The sequence below is a fragment of the Pygoscelis adeliae genome, unplaced genomic scaffold (genome assembly GCF_000699105.1).
Source record: "Pygoscelis adeliae isolate BGI_AS28 unplaced genomic scaffold, ASM69910v1 Scaffold298, whole genome shotgun sequence".
Lineage (NCBI taxonomy): Eukaryota > Metazoa > Chordata > Aves > Sphenisciformes > Spheniscidae > Pygoscelis > Pygoscelis adeliae.
The window spans coordinates 4212347-4212699 of NW_008825303.1; the positions used below are offsets into that span (position 1 = coordinate 4212347).

The following is a 353-nucleotide window of genomic DNA, read 5'->3' on the forward strand; positions in this document are numbered from 1 at the left end:
TCAGGTTGGACGGGGCTCTGAGCAACCTGATCTAGTTGCAGATGTCCCTGCCCACGGCAGGGGGGTTGGACTAGATGGCCTTCAGAGGGCCCTTCCAACCCAAACTGCTCTGTGTTCTGTGACTTGATGGTCCTCTTGCCAGTGTGCAGCACCGGAAAGTGCAGAGATAACCTCTAGGTCCGTCTTCGTGTAATCCCTGCGGTTTCAAGAAGGAACTAGTAGAAATCTGGTGGGACTTGTTGGGAGCGCAAAGTTAACTTGATTCTCTTTGCAGAGCTGGGCTGGGCACAGCCATGCGATGTCTGGAGTACCGGCTGCATTCTGTTTGAGTATTACCGTGGCTTCACGCTCTT

The 353-nt window shown here is 53.5% G+C and overlaps 1 protein-coding gene across 1 annotated transcript in view; it reads left to right on the forward strand.

Annotated features, from left to right (window-relative positions):
- The window catches only part of CLK3 (CDC-like kinase 3), a 13246-nt gene that overhangs the window by 8754 nt on the left and 4139 nt on the right, over nt 1–353 (forward strand). The window contains exon 9 of the mRNA XM_009330089.1: nt 275–353. This exon is cut by the window's right edge and continues 1 nt beyond it. Within this exon, the coding sequence (XP_009328364.1) occupies nt 275–353 (79 nt within the window). The remainder of the gene's footprint in view (nt 1–274) is intronic.